The following is a 19,405-nucleotide window of genomic DNA, read 5'->3' as shown; positions in this document are numbered from 1 at the left end:
TTTCCAAAAGAAATTTCTAGAAGTTCAGAACAGTAAAATTCCTGCTTTTTAGAATGAATTAGAAGATAACTCTTACGTAGTTAAACTAAAATACTCTTTGAGAGTTAATATATAAACTCTTAACACCTAGTTAGCATTAGTAAGTGTTAAATTATCAACTCCAGACAGATTTGGTGTTTAACACTAAATCAGAGTTAACGTACCAACTCTCCAAAAAGAGTTAAATTAACACTCTCTGGTGTGGACCCATATAGACACTTTAATAGTGTTGAAATCAAATCTGACAGTGTTAATTTGGACATGCTGGATTTGCTGTGCAGGACATCTAATACTTGACTGAGTTTGTCAAAGTCATTGATTTTCACAGACGCAGACACGTGGTGTTCCTGAAACGATTTTGTTGCCTTTTCTGACTTTGGGTAAATTTTATTCCTCAATTAAATTGAAATGGTCGGGTCATATTAAGATTCGCCATGCACTGTTATTAACTTAAGAGACATAAAACTACAGTAAACGTAGTTTCTCTGTAAACTTGAATATTTAAACATTGGACTCTCAGCTTTGAACAAACCTCAAGTGGCCATTGGAGGGACTGCAGTTTATGGTGTTTCACTGCTCGGTTGGCGTAGACTGAAGAGAATGTTTATAAATGTGTGAATGTGATATTTTTGTGTCAATAAGACTAGAAAACTGCTAAATAAAAATCAATCCACTTACAATTTACTGTTCTGATGAAATGCAGATATCCAGCTGTTAAAGATGACTGCCGTCAGTATACCGACTCACAGTATTTATAGAAAGCACTTATTTAGATAAGCTGGCATGTGGACAGTATACATAGTTTTAATTTGGCTCTGTCCCATCCTTGGCTTATTTCTCAGCCCAGGAAATTCCTGCTTGGTCCGACCACAGCCTCGGACAGAGGTCTGGGATTTTGAACAGTTTTTTCTTCAGAGTCCTGAGTTTGGATCTTCCTCCTTCGAGATATTCAGAAAACTGAACTAAAGTGCAGTAAAACAAACAGTAAAGCACAAAATGGTCATACTGGACCAGAACCACGGTATCCTTGCTCCAGCACCCTCCCTCCAGCTTGCAGCAGTTTAAAACAGGATTAAATGTCTGTCTGAGCAGTGATGTGTTTGAGACGTGAGATGTCACCAACATCTGAAAATGACTGTTTACCCTGCAGGATGAGAACACACAGGGCAGGATGGAGGCAGTTTTCTGCAAAAAACCTTTGAAACAAGTTGTTTCTTTATCAAAAACTGAAGAAAAGCTCAAATTTGAAGTTTACAGTTGTGATTTGATCAAACCTGAAAAAGCAGGGATGCAGGCAGACAGGAAGACGGAAGAAGATGAAAGAATGCGAGGTTGAATCAGACTGAGAAGCTTTAGGTTTTAGATCCAGCTGATAAAAAGAATCTGTAACTGCGTTGGACACTGGATCGCAGACACCAACTCTTTCTGATCAATAAACTTCAAAGAACCTCGGATTTAAAAAAAAATAAACTTTCATCCTGAGAAGAGAAAAAAGAGCATCTTTCATTTAATCTGTGAAAACACCTTCAGCTGCGTCACTGCTTTTCTAACACCTTTGTCAGCCACCTACAGACGGTGGAGGATCATTATAATTATAAGGATACGTAACTGTTCATTAACCGCGTGGACACGTTCACTCCTACAGAGTTAAACTCCTACAGAAGAATCGGACGCTGCAGCCGCACCGAGTCAATAAAATGAAACATGGCTGACCCTGTGGTTAATGAAGCAGGCCGAGGCTTTTACCGCAGCTCGCTGCTTCCTCTGCTGCCGTCCACATCTGTAAATCAATCTGCTTCCGAACGCTAAATATCATTAAAAGGTGTTCCTAATGTGCAAAATAATGAAAAGCAAATGAGGCCTGACAGGACGAATGATGAGCTGAAACCCACCTCCTCAAACATCCTGACAGATGTGGAGAGATGTAGGTGCGATAATTTAATTCACATTAAATTTAAACACAAGCTGCTGTTTTTAACCCAAAGCTACACGAACTTTACTGTTCACGTCATGACCAGCCTGCTGTCATCCTGACAGTAAGTCTGCTGTCCTGTGGCGCCCTGATGCATTCGGTTATGACGCTGCAAACGCATTGTTTATTAATGAGCAGGGTTACTGTCGTTGATGAGCGTCTTATAACCCAAAATTCTTTTTCTAACCAAACCAGTAAGGTTTTAAAGCTAAAACCAAACCGAGAGGACTCTGCTGCCTAATCTAAGCTTCTTTTCAGTGCTGAAACCTTACCGAGTAGTTTCTAGTGTCTAATCGTGACTGAGTGCTTATTTACACTTTAAACCAGTAAAAATATCATTTAAAAAAGAGCTGATACACCAACACCTGCAACCTTAAGACGCTACCATCATTCCATCCTACTAATAAGGACTTTCTTTGCCTCAGACAGTGCAGTTATCTCTCAATTCAGTTCAGTTCAATTCAATTTATATAGCACCAAATCACAACAGCAGTTACCTGAAGGTGGTTATTATTGCAAGTTAAAAACCCGTCTTTGGCCTTTCAGTGGCCACAATTGCTTCACCCATCAGAGCCATGATGCCAAAAATACTCCTTGAATGTCACAAGAGATGCAGAAGGTATCTGATGACAGAGGATTATGTCACCAAACCCAGGTCTGGTCTACACATTTAGAGCCTCGGTCACCTCACGCCGGACCTGTTACTGGACTTCGCTTCAATATTGGTGTCTGCAAAGTCTTTTCCTTTGTCCTTACAGTTGTCGATGTTTGTAGTGTAATGAAATAAGTCAGAGACAGAAATCTGAGACGATTTACAAGTTTATGAAAAAGGAGAAAAATGCAGTTTGCTGGTGTCAAACTAATAAACCTTTGTGTTATTTTAAATTAAGCGCTTTTTCAAATGCATTTTTTTTTTCGCTTGAATTTTTTACTTTAAACAAGAAATTTTAATATCACCGCTACAACCATTAGGCTAGTGCATTGATTTATAATGCATGTGGAATATTTAGGGTCTTTGTTTGAGGATGTGTTGTGTAACTGGACCTTCTTAAATATTATTACATTTAAAAATGTCATGTAAAAGAGCAGGAAGTTAACCAAACCCTTCTCGACAGCCTGGCTCCCCGGTGACCTGCTGAGTGTTAAATACACCTGTAATCTGTTCAGTAGGTGTGAAGAGAAGGACCTACAAAATCAAGAGGATCCATCCTCTGGAGACTAACAATCCCGGCAAATATGTTAAGATGAACCACTTAAAGACAGAAAAAGGACCAAAAGCAGGTTGATTTCTTTTTATTAACTATGAAGTCCGTAAAACTACAACCAGCTGAACACTGGACAATTTCTACAAATGATCTGGTACTGTGACAGGTCAGAAATATCTGATGTTGTAACTCAGACCTCAGTGAGTTTTAATAATCACCCAGAAAAAGGGTTTTACGTTAGAACATCCTGCACACTCCAGCTCCTAATTAAAGGGGAAGTATGTTTCATCTGCAGGGCGAGTGCTCTGACACATAATGAAGTGCACAAAGAGCTCGTCTTTGTATTGATCAAACAACTGATTTACAAACTAATTGGGCCAAGAACAGGATCTGAGATTAATAAAGATTCCCACCTCATCCAGAGCGCCTCCACACCTCGAAACGCTCGCTGCCTAAAGGACACAAGTCTCCCTGCATTAGCACTAAATGTTGGCTTCAGATATAGACTGGTGTGGGACTGGGCGTAATTCCTGGGGACGCTGGCCTGGCCATCGATAAGCTCATTCCGGCTCCAGCGGGGCCCTGTTTGTATCTCAGGTTCACATAAACATGAAGGAAAATCGATGACATTGATGTTTGTCCCAGAGCTGCTCACTGCATCTGCATACTAAACAGCACATGCTATCGATAGCCAGGTCCAGTTTTGCTTTTAAAGTGGACCTCTTGTGCTCATTTCCACCTCTGTAGTTTTTACTATTGGACTCCACTAGAACAGCTTTGCATGACTCACAGTTCAAAATAATCCTTATTTATCTTACGAACCTCGGTAGAGCCATTCGATTCAACTGAACCAAGCTGCTTTAGCTCATTTTCTTTGAGGCCAACCTCCCTTTAGGCCAATCAGAGCCGATCTAAGAAAGTCATTCTGCTTCCACTTAATCAGACTATAAAGACATCAGGTTCCATCCAGGCAGGGAAATGATTCAACACCCATAACCAGCTGCTTCTGCTACACATGATCTGTTGGAGTTACTGGTTGGAAACAGCAACATCGAGGGTCCTGCTGTAAACTCTGAACAGACCAGTCTGCGTGTATTTGTGTAACAGTCTTTTATGGACAGCGTCCTTGTAAAATAATAATAAATAAAGACAATAACTGATATTTTTTTTCAGATTCTGACTTATTCGTGAGGACAATCTCATGAGTGGCCCCCATGAAACCAAAAGAGCGCAGACAGTGAGAACTGTCTTGATTTTATTACAATTTTAATATTTCATAGAATTTTTCTTATTTGGTCACATTTTGACATATTTGGCTACAGTGGTGCCGTCTTTAAATTACAGTCTTAATGTTTATACCCCTCCACACCTGACTGGTGCTGGAGGCTCATGGGTATTGTTGTTTTTGATTAGTTATTTACATTTTTTTCAATTTAATTCTACTATTTTACACACAGTCAAGTAATAAAAAAGTGTTCAGGCTTTCACTTCTTTAAACTAGAGCAGCTCTGCTTGATTCGGTTACAATTTATCTTCATTTATCTTAGAAACTTATAAACTTTTGCCCTCCCCACACCCCAACTGGCCCCTCCCTGAGCCTGGCTCTGCAGGAGGTTTCTTCCTGTTTAAGGGAGTTTTTCTTTGCCACTGTCACCACGTGCTCGCTCATAGGGTTGGTCTGATTTTTGGAGTTTTCTCTGTATTATTTTAGCATTTTATCTTACAATATAAAGTGCTTTGTTGCGATTTAGAGCCATATAAATAAAACTGAATTGAATTAAAGGATCAATAAGCTCATTCCAGAATTGCTACTCCTACAGTAGTGGTCCAAATTTAATCAAACTAGCACAAACTAATGAGTTTTTACCCAAACTGCAATCAAGGTAAAGGTCAGATATGTTGTTTCACTGGCAACGACCTGAACTGTGATGGATCATGAGCTCGCTGATTATTCAGAGTACTCTGCTTTAGCTGCAGGAGTGCATCAATAATTTAGTCGTTTGTAATTAATGAACATCTTTACTGGTCTTTATCTTACAATATAAAGCGCCTGGGCCTTGGTCCATCCCCTCAGTTTGTTCTCTGTCTGAAACTACACGATTTAGCCCCTCCCCCTTTGAGCCTTCCCTCTGATTGGCTGCACAGCACAAAAAAGGGTTCACTGCTACAGCTGTGTGCCTCAGATGACTTATGAGGGCTATCCCCTCTCTATGACATCATGCAGATCCAAGACTAGAAAAAAACCTCAGGCAGCCATCCGTCAGCCTCCTAGCAGACACACCTGTGCTGCCATAGTTGACAGTGACCTAACGTTGAGGTCGAGGTCACTGAGATTTAAACTTTTAGTAAATCCACTCATGGTAAAACTTTGAGGCTCCTATATCGCCTCAATCACAAGCTTAGTTGTCCACACCGCCCGCCCGGTGACGACGTTACCGCATCAGCCGTTTATGGCTGTGGGGTAAAGACTGTGTGAGTGTTTAGAGCAGGCTGAAGCCTGAGAGAATATCCACATTTGCTGGCATCATTATTTGATACTTTTGGTATAATTTAATATGAACACCCACTGGAGCAGTATATATACGGCAGAAAGCAGAAGAAGTTCCCTTGAAAAGTTTGCTGTCTGAACTTCAAAGGTCTGTAATGTCACATCATCTTCTTCCAGCTGTGAAATCTGCTCTGCTCTCTGCTCTCCTCAGCCAATGGAGCCAGAAAGCCAACAACGAGCGTTTTAAAGAGTAATAAGTCTGACCTGAGGCTAATGTGGAGTCTCAGCCTCTCAGCTGGGCAGCTACACCCACCACTGACCTGTGATCAGATCCCAGCGAGGAGTCTCAGCCGTCCCAGCTCCTGTAACCTCCCACACTGCTCTCTAAGAAAAAAAGGGACCCAAATCGCTGCATTTCCTCCATCTCCTGTCCTGCTCGGGGAAATAAAATCAGCCGAGCTTTCGTGCGGTTGCCTCGGCTCAAAGCCGTCGAACGCTCCAATTACAGGAAGCATAAATCTCAGGGAGAGGAAATTGCAGAAGGCCAGGAGGGAGGCAAGGAAAGTGGAGGGCACAAGCTCTCCGGTGTAGTGGGTAATAAGAGCAGAGCACCAGCCGATGCCTCCTGGGAAATCAGGCCACTGCCCCTGCAGATGGAGTTGACCACCACCACCAACGTAGCCGCTGTGGCGTTGCTATAAGTTTCCACAACTCATTTCTCAGGAGAGGAGACATAAAATCTGTCTGGCCTGCAGAGACATCCGAGTCCAGGGAATCTGCGGGGTGTTTGATGGGGAAAATGCTAACCTGTTAGTGCTTTAGCGTAGCTCTGATGGATGGCTGGTGAGCATCCAGCTGTGGAAGACCAGCAGCCTTTGGGAAATGAAACCTGATTCATTCCTCACACACGGCTCTGTAGATACGCAGCATATGGCCAAAGGTTTGTGTAAATACAGTCTCATCCTGTTTTTATGGTTTGCTACTTTTAATTATGTAATTAAAGTCAACTATTTTTGCACATTTAAGTGTAACAGTACATCTGCTCACATAGGCAGAACCTCAAAGCAATGGTTTTTCCAGTGAGGCGTTGGAAAGCCAGATCACCAACTGTTAGCACCAGCAGCAGCTCACTAATGGGAGCAGTGGGTTCAGCATCTGGAGGAAAGGCTGACTAAAGGTTACAGCAGCACAGTAATGATCATGGCTTCAGGATGGCTGTGGTGTGACGTGCTAATGTGGTATTAATTGTCCTGATGCAGTAAAACTCCATCTATTAGATCTTAAGCTTTAAGTGGTCAGGATCTTCGTAAGTAATCAGGATACTGTCGGCCTTGTGCTGTAATCTGACTTCTTAAAGATAATGAGTGGTTTTAATGATCTACACAGGCTTTCAGAGTAAAACAGGCCTGGGAGGGGACAAGATGCCACAAAATATATAACAGAACCAAAGTGTCTGTCAGAACAGAGCCCAACATGGAGCGACCATTAAATGACCCACGCTAAATCAGATGCTACGGCTAAACTTCGGGCATCTTCTTTTTTTAAATGATCCAAAGCTGAGAGGTTTTCAGGTTTGTAAACAGAAATTAATATAATTGACTTACTAGACGACCACGAACACAGAAATCAGACTGAAAACAAGGACCACCGAGGTTTAGAGCAGTTAGACGTTAGCAGGAAGTTAGCTCGCTAGTTTCCTTCTAAAGATGATAAACTGTGTTCTGATTGAAGTAATTCTAAAAAACTAAACTGCACGGCATTATCACAAGCGTGGGAATAAGTGAATACTAAACAGCAGCAGTGTTTGGAGCTGTAGCTAATCTAATTTAATATTAAAATAAAGACGTTAGCATAGGGACGATGGAGGATGAGGGTTAAATGTGTGAGGGGCAAACTTCAGCCAAGAGAACATCTCAGACGATTACTCAATAAAAACACCCGGCGCTGAGCTGGACGTCCACACTGAAGTCTTATTTGGACCAAGAGTGACTCTTTAATGAAGGGTTAAAATATCTGGAGTGGCGGCGCCCCTGGGCTGCAGTTTCACTGTGAGGTTTTAAGCAGTTAAAGATGTGCTGCACATGAATAACGCCAATAAAAAGGCAGAGGAGAGCGAGGACTATAGTTTTTGGAGGCTTGTTTCATTTCTCAAAAATAAGAGCCAGAACTGCAGCACATTAAAAAGACGAGAGGCTCGGGCATAGCAGGAAACCCTCGGACTAGAAAGTCAGTCGATACGTCATCAGAGAACAAGAGAAATTCAACAAACAAATAACCAACCTCCGTTTTTAAATGGCTAAGCCACAAATAAGGGGCGAACAGAGCTCAGATCAAAGACACGACGAACAACTGGAAAGATTTTATTTCATGACTCAGGAAGATTATTTGCACTGAACTTCAGACATTCCTAAAAACGATGCGAGAACAGGAACAATAGTCCAGACTGAACTATTCTCCAGTAGTTACTGTTGTGATGTGCTCGGAAATAACTTTGAAGACTATAAGTGATGTCAGCATCTTAACGACCCAACGGTCAGAAAAACAAAGAAAGCGGAGGCTCTGTTGATTTAAATCGATATAACGTCAGAAGCTCTCACCGCCTGCATTCTTCCCGCTCGCTGTGAGCGATTAAACCGGCTGCCCTTTGTTTTGAACATGCGCGTTGGGCGTTGAAAATCAAGATTCAATCTTCTGTTCCAGGTTGTGTTGTTGCTGTTCGTCTGTGTGGGTGTTGGTTCTGATGCAGGAGGTCCACTTTAATAACTGATCAATGGATGTGACGGTGAGTCGGACTCCAACACATCCCTGAGGTTTACAGAGCTCGTCAAAGGTCATCAGAGCTGCAGCTATTTTATTTGATTTATTCAGCATGAACTGATTTTAACCACACATATAGATCCTTTCAATGTCAACAACATGAAGAGACGTTTCATTTCCCTGAAAATAAGATAACACAGCAGACCTGAGCTGTTAGAAAAGACAAGCTTTTAACTAGAAACTGTATAATATGAAGTATTTCAGGTGTTTCTCTGCACAAACATAGAACTCATCATATTTCAAACTCTGGCTTTTATAATGTGAATAAGTGCCTCACTTATACTTTTAATTACGCTCCAGCAGTCGGCCTTGCTGCCGCGTTTTCATGCCTTCCGAGTTCACTGTCATTATGTTTTTAATTGACTGAACATCAAACGCTGAGAGCTCGTCCTCGGCTTTTCCTCTGAACTCTGCACAACGTCATCTGTCACATTGATTTCAGAGAACGAGCCAGTTAATCAGCCGCAGATCAATTTTAATTACGAGTCGCTGAACGAGTCAGTAAAATCCTCCCAAACCTGGAGGGTTATGAAAGTCCAGGGTCAGAGACCGAGCAGTTACACTCAGCAGAGGCTCAAATGTGATCTATCAAATCTTTCAGCAACAAAGGTGATTTTTCCGCTGGGGTTACTCGTGTAGTAGCATTCCAACAGCGCCCTGTTTTCACCCACCGTCTAGTTCCAGTAGCCCAGCTCTCATCAGGGTGTCCTGGTTGCTCAACACCTGATGCGGTCCTTGTTAAACTGGGCAGCGCACGTGTCTGAGGTAGGCTTGGTTAGCGGGGGGGGGTGGGGGGGGGGGGGGGGGCAGCTTAGGACCTTTACTGGATACTGACGCTCTGGTCGGGAAACGAGAATTGTGTGTATATATAAAAAAAAAAACGTATAATTATCTGCTGCTAACTGTGGCTGTCAAAAATATTCTAAATAAACAAAGCGGCACTACCAGTGTCTTTGTCTCTCGTAAAAAGCAGTAAAATGTACCTTTAATGGTTTTAGCTTGTATCTAATAAAAAGGTCTATAAAAAATTTGAAAGTTATTCGATACTTTTTAAAAAATCCCTTTGTGTTAGAAAATGTCGGCTTTTTAAAAACTTCCTCTCGTAATGACGGTCACAGCAGACTAATTACAGCTTAAAAGTAGTTTTTCTACAAACTTGGATGAAAATATTCTGTTGGAGAGGATGTCACGAGTACGTGACTGCAGCGACATCTCTCTCTATTTAAGCCTCAAAGTTTAGTTTCAAACTGCTCTGGAATCTAAAATCGGGCAGTTTTCTGCTTCTTCTTCTTTCAGCTGCTAAGATCTTCCTCTTTTCCTCCAGCCTGGCAGCTCCATCTTCATCATCTTTCGTCTAATATATCCACCTTTCCTCCTCTGCACACATCCACATCATCTCCACCTCTGTCTCTTGAGTGAATCCAGTCCTTCCTGCTCACTCCCAGTGAAAGTCTTACTCTTAGCTCGGCCGCCTGTCTTTGTCAGTGCTACTGTCTCCAAATCACACATCACAGCAGAATGATGCACACTACCAGCTTTAAACCTTCCCGTCCACTCTGCTGCTGTGCTTCTATCACAAATCACCGCTGACACCTGCCTCCACCCACTCCACCCTGACTGTCCGTTGCTTTGGTGTCCAAATGTTTAAACTCTCTACCTTCATTATGTCGGCTCCTCTCAGCTTCACTGCTGCAGTTTTTTTCTACTCTTGGATTTATATGATGTCACAGAGAGGGGATATCCCTAATATGGTCATTACAGGCACAGAAGCCCCTCCTGCTGTTTAAAATCTTTTGAGCGAGGCAGCCAATCAGAAGATTGTTAGCATAATGGGAGTGGGAGGAGCTAAAACAGAGAGCATCTACTGGTGGACAGCATTAAGGCCCAAGATAAGATAAATAAGGATTATTGTGAACTGTAAATCACACAAAGCTCCTTTAGTAGAGTCCAAGAATAGAACAGGCCCACAACAAATGGAAACTTAGCAAATTTCTCATATTTTTTCTTGAAAAAGAATCTGTGCAAACTGAAATGTGAAATTAGGTTTTAGTGTCAGAGCAGCAGAAGACTTGTTACTTGAACTGCTTTTTGCACTCACCTGCATCACTCGCAGCATTGATTGATTATATCAGGCGCTGAGTATATATATATTTAAAAGTTGGATGCTTTAAGACGGTGTGTATATCATGAGGTTGTATATGAGGTTGTTTCTCGACAGTTTCTCTTCGTAATTCCCTCTGTGCTGTTTTAAAAAAGCCATTACATCATGAGTGATGGAACAGAATGAAGACGAATGAAGGCGATGTTCAAATGAAGACGCCACGACTCTTAATATGAGGCGGCAGCTGAATGATTCCCTCAGATGACGCCTTAAACGGCGGAAGCCCTCATAGCCTGACTGATGTCCTCGCAGCTCGATATCAGTAAATGAGCCGTTATAATTCACTTTTCTGACGAACCCTCACTCTCAATCGGTCAGTCACCCGGACAGCGTTAATTCCCGTTTCCATTGCGTCAACACTGCGTACTTCCTGGCACACACTCACCGGTGGAGCAGGGCCCGTCGGACACCCGGGAGATGAGTCTCTGCTGCTTGCAGGACGCCTGTCGCCTGTAGCACTCGTTCTGGTAGGTGTCTCCGTTTGAGCCGCACACAGGGACGTAGTTTTTGTGGCACTGGAAATCAAACACAATCAGATGTTAATTAAGCTTCAGTGTGACAACGGAGACGAACCATGGAGAGAGGGGGTCGCTTCACTCAGGGGGAGGAGTCAAAAACATGTAGATTGACTCTAGCACAACTATGCAAAACTATTGATTACATCAGCTATATACATTACAGGAATTATTGTTGGTTACAATAATAATGATGATCAATAAGGTCTAGTTTTACATTTTGGTTTTATTTTGCTCGTTTGAGTCAAGCTTTTATTGTTAAAACATGTTTAGATGCTTTAAGTTTCATCAGCGTTTATCAGTTTGAATGTTAGCTTTAGATTTTACTCGTTGTCATATGGACGACATTTCTCAGATTGTAAGTCACAAAGTTTAGAACAGAAATACAATAAAAACACTTAACACATGAGTTTCATAGGAGTCACGTGTGTGAGCACATTATAAGAGCAGAAGCTGTGGAAGTTTGCTGGTGTGGAACATTCAGGTGTGTTAACACAATTTTCCCAGAGAATTCACCCCAATCTCACACCGTCCAATGCTCAGAGAAACTGCAAAACCCCCGAGAGTTTTGTGACAGCATGTTACAAAGCACGGAGGTGGAGAAGTGATGATTCGGGCACCGTACAGTTGACCTTGAACTCCTCTGCATATCGAAAGATTTTTGACTCAAATGTGAGGCCATCTGTCCCACAGCTAAAGCTTGGACCAAACTGGGTCATGCACCATGAAATGACCCAAAGCACAGCAACAAATCTACAACACGAGGGCTGAAACAGAAAAGAAAATGAGATCCTACAAGCAGTTTTTCACAGAAACACACACAGTCCTGAATAAAACCCTTCAGATACAGAGTATTTTATTTATTTGTGTTACATCAGAGTCAGAGAAACGTTACTATGTTATCAAATGTAATTCGCTATATTATTCTGCAACACTGTTGCAATGTGGTTCTAGTTTTCTTCTTAACTGAGCGGCTCTCAGCATGTTTTCTTTGAAGGTCCTGAGCCTGAGCATCACCTCCTTTGGATGTTTGCACAGAAATGAGTTCACGACTTGAAATGAGTCCATGCAGTGCACGTTTAAAGGTAGAGAGGAGAAAGATGGTGTTATCAAGCCTGTGCTGTACATGTGTGATCAATATGGGTCAAATATGATGCAAGCTGTCAGGCACTTACAGAGTTTCATTCGCTCTCCATGGAGGTTATATAAACCCACTCTGCTCACACTGTCAGCTATAAGCTACAGCTGCCAAGGACACATATCAGTGTTCAGCAATCCATATTCTATTAACTCTCACACATCAATCATTTAGCAGGAATCCCCTGCAGGTTTGACCTCCGTGACCTCCAACACACTGCAGAAGCAGTCCAGGTTCATATCCAACAGGAAGAGAGTCCGATGGAGTCGGCAGCTGAAATCCATGAAAGACAAAACAACCGATGAGCAGCATCCAACCTCCAGCTGAGAGGAGAACATTTTTCTGTCCTGTCAGGAGTCTTCCTGGTTTGCTCCGTCAGCATTTTGTGGTTTTGTTCTGCTGAAGTAAATTTGTTGTAACGTGTTTTTTTCTTTCCATCAGACTTTCAGCTAGAGCTCATTATCAGCACTCATCAGCATGTTTGGCTTTCTTTGTTCAGTTTTAGTGACTGAAGCTCTTTTTCTGTTCAGAGAAGCAAACTCAGAAGTTTTAATGATCGGGAATTAGTCAGATCCCTGCTGGTTAGAGGAGAACAGAAGGCTTATTTCGGTGAAAATAGAACAGATTAGTCCTTTAAATGAAGGCAGGTGTGATGAGTTTCATTGGAGGTGAATGTTTGATTTTTTTGACTGCATGGCCCTGCCTGCAGGCAGGCAGGTGGAGCAGCTCCTATCAGACAGTGAAATAGCTTTAATGAGGATCTCTGTCATCTCACTAAAGCGTAACACACGTAAAAATGTGTGTCTTGGACTGATTTACATTCACACATACGCAAACCTGCACAGAAACCATAAAGTTTTAATGGTTTCGAGCTATTTCAAGGCTCCACGGGAGATAAATCCGCTGAAAACTGCTGACTCGCAGTGCAGAGTTAGATTTATTTATCTGCATTAAAGGGCCACTTCAGCTCTCAGACACTTTTTACTTTCACAGAGCCGATAATGCTGCGAGGTGAAGCACAGCCATTGTCAGAAACTATATTTGAAAAGGGAAAATTTAAATAGTGCCAGTTCTGCTCATCTCCAGCTCCATATTTTTACTCTTTTAGAGTAGCTTTGCATGACTAACAGCTAAAAATAATCTTTCTTTATCTCACAATGGTCCTCGGTGCAGAGCCTCAGTTCCCCCTCTGTCTGAAACAAGCCCCTCCCCTTTAGGCCAGCTTTGTACTGACTGGCTGACTGTCACAAACAGAAGGTTTGAAGAGCAGGTGGGTGGGGTTTCCAATCTATGACATCACCAAGATCCAAAAGTAGACGCAAAAGTGTTTTGAGCAGTCTGCAGCCTGAGCTTTAGGCACACGAGGAAGTTTAATATGAACATCCACTGCTGGAAGAGGATATGTATGACAGGAAATGACTTGCCTCCAAATAAAACTCACTTTGCAAACATCTGGATCATGCTCCCAGTTGACTTTGGGGAAGTCCTCGTCCATGAATATTCTTTGTGAAGATGCAGACGTAGAGAACTGAACACAGAGACGGGCACCTCCGCCTGCCCACAAATAAAACTCACTGAAGCTTGAACCACTTTTCACATGGTTTGCTTCGGTGCTTTGTTTTCATATAAATTTTCAGATATAGAAATCTGAATCAACTGGGCCTCGATCCCCGCTGTTTGATCCCATTATAAAACCCCCAGAAGCGCCTCTTCCCCTACACTACATCTGCTCTTCCCTGCAGACACGAGAACACAGTGTGATGTTTTTTTGCACCATCAACAAGCAACCTTCAGGCTGTCCTTGAGGCCTTTTGTGGAGACAAAACAGAAGATGACAGTCAGGTCGTTCTCAAAAGGATCCAGCGTGCTTGACCTTTCAAAGCCTTCCAATTACAATTACTGTTCATCTTGTTAGCAAGTCTAGTGGCAGAAAAATGAAAACAGAACGATTTAGCTGTGTGAGGTTTGTGGAGCAGCCAGAAAGGCTCTGCTTCTGCTAATAAGCGATTTTAGTGTTTATTTATTAATAAGCTTGCACTGTTTAATATTAAATGTAGATCCAAAGCTGCAGCAGGAAGTAGTAGACTTCTGCATGTTTGAACTACCTGTAACGGCTCTTTATTCTTCTTTTGTTTTGCCGCGATACACATTTGGACACTAGGGGGCAGTCACCTTTTAAATGACTGCATTTATAAAGGAAGGCTTGACATGATGATAACTATTTACAACAAATTAAAGGGTCATTCCATGAAAAATCACCCTGCTTGTACCATAACTTGTTTAACTCTGTTGTTTTGAGCCCTTGGAACTTCATCCATGCAGGAGATTTCCACGTGAAGTTCGCAGGGCTGAAAGACACCAAATAAATGTTACTGCGACTCCATCTGTGTCCTGATCTGAAGACAAAATCAAATCTCTGTTCAGCCTTATTTATACCTCTACTTTGAGCGTCACTATCATGGATACACGTCTGTGATGTGCAGCAACAGAAACAAGCTTCGGTACTCAGATGTTTGATCTTTTTTTCTCATCATTCGCCAGAGAAAAACTTCAAAAAGTGCGTTTTGGATAAACTTTAAAGGATCGGAACGTCGTGTGGGATCAGTTGCTGCTACAGCACATGCAGGATCTTATTGTACCTGTGTTTGCACACCAGGCTCATCTCCTAGTTTTATAATATAATCATATTTTAACACTTGTGAACATGACGAATGGCGGTGAGATGGAGAAACGGCACTGGTGGTCTCACACAGCATCACACTGATCAAATAACTTCAGGTCCTGAAGAAGCGTTCTGGGTGATGTCGGGGCTGCGGTGTGGACTTACACGAGTCTCATTCTGCAAGTTGTACTTGACTGTATTGCGCGCTTCAGGGCATGAACTGCATCAGGTGGTCAGGGTGGGCGGTGGGTTTACAAAGGGCCGGGCTTTTCATCATGCAGTCAGTGTGGACTGGAAGGCTTTCAGGCTCTTCCTCCTGTTACAATCAGAGTTATAATTCAGGCTGTCGGTGCTTCTGTGTGCAGCTGAAGACTCCTCAGAGCCGCCGTCTCGCTCGGACAGCTGTGAAACTCCTCTGATCACGTCGAACGGCTGCGCTCGCTTTGCTCTGTCCTCTTTGTGTGCACATGAATGTGGGTTCTGCTTTCAGCTCACGGAGCGTGACGGCCAGCTTCAAACAGCCGCCGTGTGTCTTGTTATTGCGGTGAAGCTGCGGCTCTGTGGTGAATTCTGCTTCCAGGAGCTGCCCTTCACGCTGCCGCTGCTTTTATTTTGCAGCCGTTCGACCAAATATGCAGCGAATACAACAGGCTGACGGGAGAGTAATTATATTTTGTTTCATATCAGAGGAACACGCTGCAGGCGGGTCATGCTTCTTTATGTGTCAGAAAGAACTTCACGGTGTTTTTCCTCATTTTAGCTCCTAAAACTAACAAGAATTAACTGAGAAGAGACCGCAGACAGGCCGGCTGCTCGCAGGATTTTATTATTCACACACTGCTGCTGTGACTGCTCCATTTTCATATTAAAGAGGGAGGTGAATATGACATGCCTGTCTCATTTTCAGAGGTAGGGCGCCTGAGCTGCCAATGAGAGATAGTGCTTCCTTGTGCACTGATCAAAGTTAGCATTCTGGCTACCACCATGTTAGCTTTTTCAGAGCTAGAAGTGACCGGCGTGTGGACAAGAGGGTGGAATTATCAGCTAATGCTACCTAGCTTTGTTAGCGAATTTATTTCATAAATGGGGTGCAAAATATAGACGCACATAAGTGTTACTAAAGCATGGAGTGTGCATTCCTGTCACACAGTGTTTACACCCCTCACCCCCAACTAATAGCTGCCCCTCCCTGAGCCTGGATTTGGTGGAGGATTAAAAGGGAGTTTTTCCTCCCCGTTTTCAATTCAATTCAATTTTATTTATATAGCGCCAAATCACAACATAAGTCGCCTCAAGGCGCTTCATAGATACAGAGAAAAACCCAACAATCATATGACCCCCTATGAGCAAGCACTTTGGCAACAGTGGGAAGGAAAAACTCCCTTTTAACAGGAAGAAACCTCCGGCAGAACCAGGCTCAGGGAGGGGCGGGGCCATCTGCTGCGACCGGTTGGGGTGAGAGAAGGAAGACAGGATAAAGACATGCTGTGGAAGAGAGACAGAGGTTAATAACAGATATGATTCAATGCAGAGAGGTCTGTTAACACATAGTGAGTGAGAAAGGTGACTGGAAAGGAAAAACTCAATGCATCATGGGAATCCCCCAGCAGCCTATGTCTATTGCAGCATAACTAAGGGAGGATTCAGGGTCACCTGGTCCAGCCCTAACTATATGCTTTAGCAAAAAGGAAAGTTTGAAGCCTAATCTTGAAAGTAGAGATAGTGTCTGTCTCCTGAATCCAAACTGGAAGCTGGTTCCACAGAAGAGGGGCCTGAAAGCTGAAGGCTCTGCCTCCCATTCTACTTTTAAAAACTCTAGGAACAACAAGTAGGCCTGCAGAGCGAGAGCGAAGTGCTCTAATAGGGTGATATGGTACTACAAGGTCATTAAGATAAGATGGGGCCTGATTATTTAAGACCTTGTATGTGAGGAGCAGGATTTTGAATTCTGGATTTAACAGGAAGCCAATGAATGTTGTCCCCAAAGCGCTTGCTCATAGGGGGTCATATGATCGTTGTGGTCTCTCTGTATTATACTGCATAGGGTCTTTATTTTACAAAACCCTGACACAGGAGCTGAGACGTGCATCTGGACATTCATCCCATCCACCTACTGTTAGACTACTTAAATGACAAGAAATGTTCAGCCTGTGTTAAGGAATAAAGGTGGTCACACCAAACATCAACGTTCAGGCTTGTTAGAATTGCACAAACTCTGTTTTTGCCTCATAAGCTGTATTTCTGTGCATGTTTGCATGTTTCAGTAAACTGCTGCAAACACTTCCTGTTTTCATGGCAACCTATAAAGACATGCGGGGTGGCAAGACTTTTGCACACAGCTTTCCAAATATTTACTAGAATACCGTATTTTTGCACCGTAAGGCACATTAAGCAAAACAAAACAGTCAGATAAGTCAAACTTTCCCATGTTGTTGCAGTATATTAATGACTAATCTCGTATTGTGGATGGATTATCTCAGTTGTTCTCCTGACTGAAGTTTGGTCTGTTTACAGCATCCTGCCATGCGATTGCATTTGTCCCTAACCATCGGGAACCCTCACGTTAACTTTTATGGAGTGGAAAAAAGTTAGCGTTCATCCTCCAGCTTCACTGTTTATGCTAACATAGCCGTGTCGCTAGCGACCACGTAGCACATCATTATATACCAGCTAGTCCAACTTCAGTAACCCTACAAAAGTCACTGTTGTTTAGTTTCATGTCTTCACATTTTAATTTTTTCAGAAATCTCTCAGTCAGAACATGCTATATCATGTTTAGGTGGAAACTAGCGAGCTAACTCCATGCTAACTTCAAACTCCATTAAACTTAATAAATTCTGTTTTCATGGATGCCTGGATGTTAAACTTAATTGTTGCACCTTATTACAACGCTGATCATCTTATTAAAGATGAAAGAATTTAGACAGTTTCTAACTCTCAGTGATGCCGCAGTGTTCGTTTGTTTTTGGGACCTGAAGGGACGGAGTTTAGGACCCAGATTACTCCGCGAGGCTCCTGACGATAGCTGTAATGCTCCGACAATCCATCAGGCGGTGCGGCTTCGTAGCTTACCAAAGTCGTACAAAAACATTTTCTAACAGATTTTTGAGCGCCGTGTACCACATAAAATGGGTTTGAGGTCAGTAAGCACATCAGAATTCACACATAAGGCGCACCGGATTATAAGGCGCACGGTCGATTCTTGAGAAAATGAAAGGATTTAAAGTGCGCCTTATAGTGCGGAAAATACAGTAATACACTTTATAGATAATATCAGCGAATGTTTCTGGAACCTTGTTAACATCAACTAATGGAACACAACTCTAACTTAAACATGTCATTGATGAACAGGTAAACGTTTTATATCCAATAAGATTAAAAAAAAAGCAAAATGATGTCATCTACCTGGAACTGGCAGACACACTTGAGCTGAGCACCGTCCTCTCTGCAGGTGCCCCCGAATCGGCAGGTGGAGTCATCACAGACCCTCAGGTCGCTCTTCTTCTCTGACAGATCTAACGGCAGAGACACAAACAAAGGCAGCGCGTTAAATACGGAGACAGACAACAGGCAGGCGGATCAATAAGGTGAGTCACACCTGCGGCACCTCCACGAGTGCTGCTGCTAAATCCCGACATCCCGGCTCTGATCACACGCTCCGTCCAGACAAGTTTATGAGTTTATGAACAATGAGAGCAGACGGCGAGCTGAGCTGCAGGAAAAATACGGACACGACAGAGATGATTGTTTATCAGCCCGAGCAGACACCTGGACTACAGGTGAGTGTTTACACCGGGGAAATAACAGATGGACTCGCAGAGCTGAGAAATCTGCTCTCCTCAGAGGGAAGAAAACTGGTGGGTGGTATCATCATTAATGCACAAAGCAGAAGTCACTTCTCATCTTCACCTGCCTGAGGAGCTGCTCACAATTACAGGAGTCTGACTGTACTCTGACTCACAGAGACGGTTCAGGTGGAAAAAAGCTCTCTCCCGGGGAATCGCTGGCTTCTTCGCTGTGATTTTTCCTCTTCAATCTAACGCGCTCGGTTGAATCGGTTACTGTGGATTGGTGCTAAATAAATCAAGCTGAATTGGTGGTGTAACCTAACCATGAAAACCCTGCTGTATCCCAGTAAACCAGCCTGATACTATCGGTAGATCCAAGATAAACGGAATAATCCGGGATCAACCTATCCTGACAGTGTTTACATGGATAAACATGTAAACACTATGGCTCAGTTTCACAGGGATGGACAACAGTCGGTCTCGTCTTAGACCACAAACTGTTTTTAATAAAGATCCTTTCAGTTCGGTGCTAGGCTAATCCGAACCTGGTAAACTGGCTCATGGAGTTAGAACTCCAAGAGGTGCTACTGTATGACTTCAAAGGATAAAATAATAATAAT

The 19,405-nt window shown here is 42.8% G+C and overlaps 1 protein-coding gene across 1 annotated transcript in view; it reads right to left on the bottom strand.

Annotated features, from left to right (window-relative positions):
• tmeff1a (transmembrane protein with EGF-like and two follistatin-like domains 1a) overlaps window positions 1-19,405 on the bottom strand; it is a 111,542-nt gene that overhangs the window by 42,904 nt on the left and 49,233 nt on the right. The window contains exons 2-3 of the mRNA XM_085388948.1: window positions 18,403-18,512; window positions 11,068-11,197 (exon numbers count right to left, since the gene is read on the bottom strand). Of these exons, the coding sequence (XP_085245074.1) occupies window positions 11,068-11,197; window positions 18,403-18,512 (240 nt within the window). The remainder of the gene's footprint in view (window positions 1-11,067; window positions 11,198-18,402; window positions 18,513-19,405) is intronic.

The sequence above is a fragment of the Rhamphochromis longiceps genome, linkage group LG18 (genome assembly GCF_057381845.1).
Source record: "Rhamphochromis longiceps isolate RC_006_pf linkage group LG18, R_longiceps_female_GT1.1, whole genome shotgun sequence".
NCBI classification, from domain to species: Eukaryota; Metazoa; Chordata; class Actinopteri; order Cichliformes; family Cichlidae; genus Rhamphochromis; species Rhamphochromis longiceps.
This window is presented reverse-complemented; position numbering and strand designations above follow the sequence as displayed.